General features: G+C 46.5%; 2 protein-coding genes across 2 annotated transcripts in view; both read right to left on the reverse strand.

Moving 5' to 3' along the window:
• Positions 1–106, reverse strand: part of ENDOG (endonuclease G) — a 3,235-nt gene extending 3,129 nt beyond the window's left edge. Inside the window, exon 1 of the mRNA XM_009322193.1 lies at positions 59–106. Coding sequence (XP_009320468.1) covers positions 59–106 — 48 coding nt within the window. The remainder of the gene's footprint in view (positions 1–58) is intronic.
• A 2,999-nt stretch (positions 107–3,105) lies between these two features.
• TBC1D13 (TBC1 domain family, member 13) overlaps positions 3,106–5,248 on the reverse strand; it is a 12,557-nt gene continuing 10,414 nt past the window's right edge. Inside the window, exons 11-12 of the mRNA XM_009322195.1 lie at positions 5,027–5,084; positions 3,106–4,274 (exon numbers count right to left, since the gene is read on the reverse strand). Of these exons, the coding sequence (XP_009320470.1) occupies positions 4,209–4,274; positions 5,027–5,084 (124 nt within the window). The 3' untranslated portion in view covers positions 3,106–4,208. The remainder of the gene's footprint in view (positions 4,275–5,026; positions 5,085–5,248) is intronic.

The raw sequence follows: 5,248 nt of genomic DNA on the forward strand, positions 1-5,248 counted from the left end.
GGGCTGTTGCCTCGCGGCCGGCCCCCGCTCCCCCGGCTGGCCCCGCTCCAGCCCCCACCGCGGAGCGAGGCAGCGGCCGGGCCGGCGAAGGTAAAGCCGAAACCATCTTGCCGAAGAGGAGAGGGCGATGGGGACAAGGCTAGCTTACACACACAAACCCACAGCGCGCTCCGGGCCTCTGCTTGCCACGGCTTACTGCTGCTGCTCGGTCGCTTGGTTCCCCCCAGCCACTATCGCAGAGGGCATTTAGAGATACTGTAGTCATCGCCTGTAGCAGCGTTAACTCCAAGCTCAACACCGTGAGTCACATCACCAACAGGAGACGTTTGCACAAAGCCACCCGTTTAGTCAAAGGAAGCATTATAAAAATAGTGTTTAAAAAGAAGCATAAAAGAAGGAGTTTTAGAGTGATGAAGTGTTCTCTAGACCCTGTTCTGGCAATTCTTTCCAGACAAGGTAAAAAAAAAAAAAAGTGTTATTTGTTCCTCTCTTTCAGGGAAAGGGCATTTTAGAAGAGCGCTCCAAATGGCTAAAACAGGCACTGACACTCATTAAGGGAAACCAGCCCCTGCTTTCCCAAACACTCCAGACTCCCCCAAAGCAACTTCTGGCCTCCATTCCGCTCACTGCCAAAGTGTGAATAATTCTAGGTTAGACCACAAAATTCAAACTCGGAAGCAGTGTTCTGAGTGACCACCATCAACGACTTGATCTCTAGTATCCTGTTGCTTCTACCTCATTGGCAAAGCCACAAAGTTTCCTGAAGCCTGAATTGCGGTGAGACGCGGGTAGAGCAGACCTCTTCCTCCCAGGGAAAGCTCATCTCTCCGCACATTCAGCACAGTGTCCTGTTTTTCCTCCCAGCTGAAGATGGGTCCCCCTTCCCCTGCCTGGCAGTAGTCCTGTCTGTGAGGAATGCATTTTAAGAGTTATTTAAACGCCCTCTGTTTAGGCCCCTATGAAACAAGGAGTGCTCAAGGGACCCCAGACTTAACACGTCCCAACCCAAAGACCTGCCACTTCAGCCAACCTCGCTGCTCCTGCAGCAGATGAGGACTGAAAGAAATCAGAGGTGGAAACATCTCAGGGGTGGAGCAGTTCTTACTTGGCCACACAAGCAAGGAACCACTAGTTAAATACCGTCTGACCTCAACAACAACAACAAAAAAGTAAATCACCAAAAACCTTTGAGGAATGAAGCCAAGGAAACCCATGAGGAGATCCAAAAGCTGGTAACAAGACTTTCTTTTCTCCTCTCAGAAAATCTGGTTTTACTTTAAAGAAAGGAGAAAGTCTTGGAATAAGGAAATGGATGTCCCAAGTCATTGAAAAGTACAACTCCTTTCAACAGCCCTTTTCAACAGCAGAACAGAAGTACTACCACACAGGAAGGGATGAGCAGGAACATAAAACAGCTTTTCATGTAGGAACCAGCCTGTCTGGGTGTATCAAAGTTGTTACAAGTTCTCCCCAAAGAAGAACGAACTCAGTTTAGCAGCCATAGTCTGGACAAGGCTACAGAATTTATCCCAGAGAACCTTTCCAGTAGCCAAAGCTCTCATCACATCCCATTAAACCACTGCAGACTCCTTGTAAAAGCACTCACCATCGCCCCCTAAAGAGAAGTAAGACAGCACAATATAAGCCCTTCAGCACCTAGGAAGGGAGGAGACAGCATGACACCCAGCCAGCCACCTGCGCTGCTACTTGAGTAGCCACCTCCCCGCTGTCTTCAAGTGTTTGTAATGCTACAGGAACGGCACCTGGCTCAGAGCTGGGCAACGCCACTGCAGGAGGTCAACCTCAGGGCCCAAACGCTAGTCTGAAAACAAGCAGAAGTTCATCTACAAGTAATGCTTTAATCCTGACTTGCCTGCTGCCTTCTCAGGTTATTTTAAGGAGACTTCTAGCTACCCAGAGCAGGAACCCTCACGGATGCTCCTGTCAGCAGTAAGAAAATACAGCATAAGGGAACCCTGCGCTTGCCAGGGGGACCTGAAATGGACAGCCCAGGTATTCGGGGAGGTGCGAGCAGAGCTTGTACATGGAACATGAGAGCGCTACAGCAGTATTTAGAGCAGTTCTGAGGCAGAAGTGTTTGGAGGAGGTCCAATTCTTCCTAAGAGTTCGACCCTCTGGTTCTACATTTGTGCCTACCAGCTAGCTGTCTGGGCATATGAGGTCTGACTACTGGCTTCTCTAGTGCAGGGTACCCAAGAGCTGAGACCACAAGATCACCTGGAATAGCTCAGCCATACAAGGCAGGAAGAACATCCATCCAGTGGTTAAAGCAGACAGGATGCTTCATCACACAGCTGTCCTGGTCTATCAGTTCCATGTTTCTTGGAGGAAAACTCTACCCTCTAGAAAGGATTGCAGCAGAGAGGGATACTGTTAGCCACAAGTATTAATTACAGATTGTTTTAAGTCTTCAGTTGCTCTTGCTGCACCACAGCAGCAACACCTGGCTGCACCAGTGTCACTCGAGCATCTTCAAGAGGCAGAGAGATTGCTTGGGATTGCCAAAAACAACATAGGTGCACGTATCAACTTGTCCTCTGGTCTCCCCACCCACGCTTGTGAGAATTACAGTAGCCTGTAAAGAACTGGCCCTTCAGTGAAAGAAATAACACTAGTAAAAAAGCTGAAGGCTGACAACATCCCTCCTGCTAGGGCGATTCTAGGCCATCAGCAGCTTAAGCAGATCTTGCAAAGATGACTGACCTTTAACAAATCAATACCCATAAATACCGAAAACCACAGTGTCAAACAGCTATGCAGAGGTGAGCCAGCACAGCACAGAAAGAAAAGGAAAAGCATGCTGGATTAGTGTTCGCACAAGGTCTTCCGCACAACCCAAGCACCTGGGTGCTGGCAGTTTCTCCCTCTGAAGATTAGAGTTTCTGATCAGCTTGACACTGCTGGCAGGTTAGCAGTTCTCTCTGTAGTTCATCTTAGTCGATGTTCACCTGAGCCTGCTCCACTGTATTTGAAACGCAGCAGTTTCCCTCTCAGGAGGACAAGTGTCCAACTCAGGACTGTGACTCCAACAGGACCTGTACACAGAAAAGTGGATCAGCCCCAGCAGTCAGCTAATGACAAAGCTTGTATGCCCACTGGATTACACCAGAAAAGGACTCTTAATTGTAGGTCAGACCTGTACCATGTCTTTTCCTGACAAGAAGTACTATGAGACAGTATCAAGGTTACTGTGACCAGAGCTTATGCAGGGTAATATTATGCAAGAGCCACTGAGGCAGAAAACCCCAGTGCCGTGACTGTATAAGCCCCTAAATATGGCTGTCTTCATTGCACACGACTAGATGCCCATTTCTTGTATTTCAGAATCCTGATTGTAGCTGGATATGCTCCAGTTCAAAGCCAGGAAAGCAGCTTGAGGCTCCCTGCAGGAACAAGCTCCTACTCTAAGGCTGTGCATAATAAGGCTTGACTTCAAACTTCACTTCGCTCATTGATTTAAACCACCAGAGTCTTGCTTTCAAGGAGACCTTGCTGATAAGGCGATTCTGGATTCAGGCAGTTCCAGTGCACAAAGCTGCTAGCTGTAATCGTGTCCTCCCATCTCAGCTTCTCAAGGTCTCTTTCCGAGGCAAAGGGGTCCAACCTGCCAGATATCAGATGACATCCACCAGAAACTGATGCAATCATCTTCTTTGCACACCCCAGGGACGGCCAAGTGCAGACAGGAGGGAGAAAAATCCAGAAGCTGCTTGAATGGCAGGATGCGTGACTTCATTGGGAAACATTCTATTCACAGGAGGAAGATCCTTCTATACTCACCCACCAAAATCCACTGGCCTCAGCCTGTCTCTTCCCCATCAGAAGTTACTCCATGTGTTACTTCCATGATACAGGAGTCCATCCCTTCAGGGATATGCAGACAGATGGTTTCTTTCTCCCCAAACTTAAAGTCATTAAAAACGATACAAAGAACTGCTTTTGGCAGCATAGAGGCATTTGAGATTTGAAAAAATCTGGAGTACACGACCCAAGTAGATGGGAAAGTAATCAGTCCTTGAGCTAATAAATAGAGTAGAAGGATGTCTTCAAGGTGGCTAGTAGCCCAAACACAAAACCTGAAGTCCTGCAGAGACCACTAGGAGCTTTAATGCACCACACTGCATAGGAGCATCTCCTGGGATCCGCTGCCATACAGTTTCTCTGACACCTTTTGTTAGGCTCATGGACTATTTGGAATCTTGAAGTTCCTTTGCCTTCTTCAAAATCAGGTGAACATCAGAGATAGGATAATCCTATGTCAAAGAAACAAAGTGATATAAGTGACTATCTAGCATTTCTTGTGCGTGTTGTTTCACTTAAGTAGGGCAAACCTTGACAATTATTATAACATACAGCCATGTTCAGTTACTCCCCTAACAGCTAACAGTTTCCTGTTTTGTAACTGATCAAGCCTCAATACCCTTCAAGAAGGTTGGGGGTTTTTTTTGGTTGGTTTTGGGTTTTTTGGTGTTTTTTTTTGTTTTTTTTTGGTTGTTTTTTTTTTAATTACTCCAAGGGTACAGTAAGCTGGCCTGCTACAAGAGCTATCTTCATGCCAGAAAGCCTTATCAGAGCCAGTACCTTGCACAGCCCAAAGCAGGAACTGGCAGAATCTAAGATATCCTACTGTTCAGCGCAGGCGTTTTCAACCTTGGGCTCTCACACATCTCAGAACTAAACAAAAGCCTCTGGCCAATAAATTTAACACTGTTACATAGGGTTTCACATCTTTGCTAGAAATATTGTTTTGCAAACCAAAAGATATTAAAAACCTCCAGTCTATGACCATTTCTCTGTAGGCTAGAATGGGTGCACAAGCAAAAGACTCACACTGCCAGTAACGAGCATGCTGTAAGATCCCTTAAGATTTTTCTGCATGCAAACATCAGAAATCCAGTACTTCTCTTCAGCCTGGCACACCCTCTCTCATACCATCACCCTCTCTCACAGTACTATTTTAAGACTCTTCAAATTGCTCCCTATGCCCACTATATTTAATCCTTACCTGTAGCAGCCTCATGTTCAGAGTGAAGTCTCCTTCTAGCAACTGATCCCGGATTAGTCTGAAAGATGGAAATTATTCCAGCTACTTTTGACTCTTTATAGAGGAACTTTAAAAACAGACTACACTGTGGCCTTATAGAGGCTTTTGAAAACACTTTTGCTACCATTGTAACGAGTGACTATAGCCTATTCACCAGATGCCTTAACACGTGCCTATAGAAGA

Source organism: Pygoscelis adeliae, unplaced genomic scaffold (genome assembly GCF_000699105.1).
Source record: "Pygoscelis adeliae isolate BGI_AS28 unplaced genomic scaffold, ASM69910v1 Scaffold114, whole genome shotgun sequence".
Classification (NCBI taxonomy): Eukaryota; Metazoa; Chordata; class Aves; order Sphenisciformes; family Spheniscidae; genus Pygoscelis; species Pygoscelis adeliae.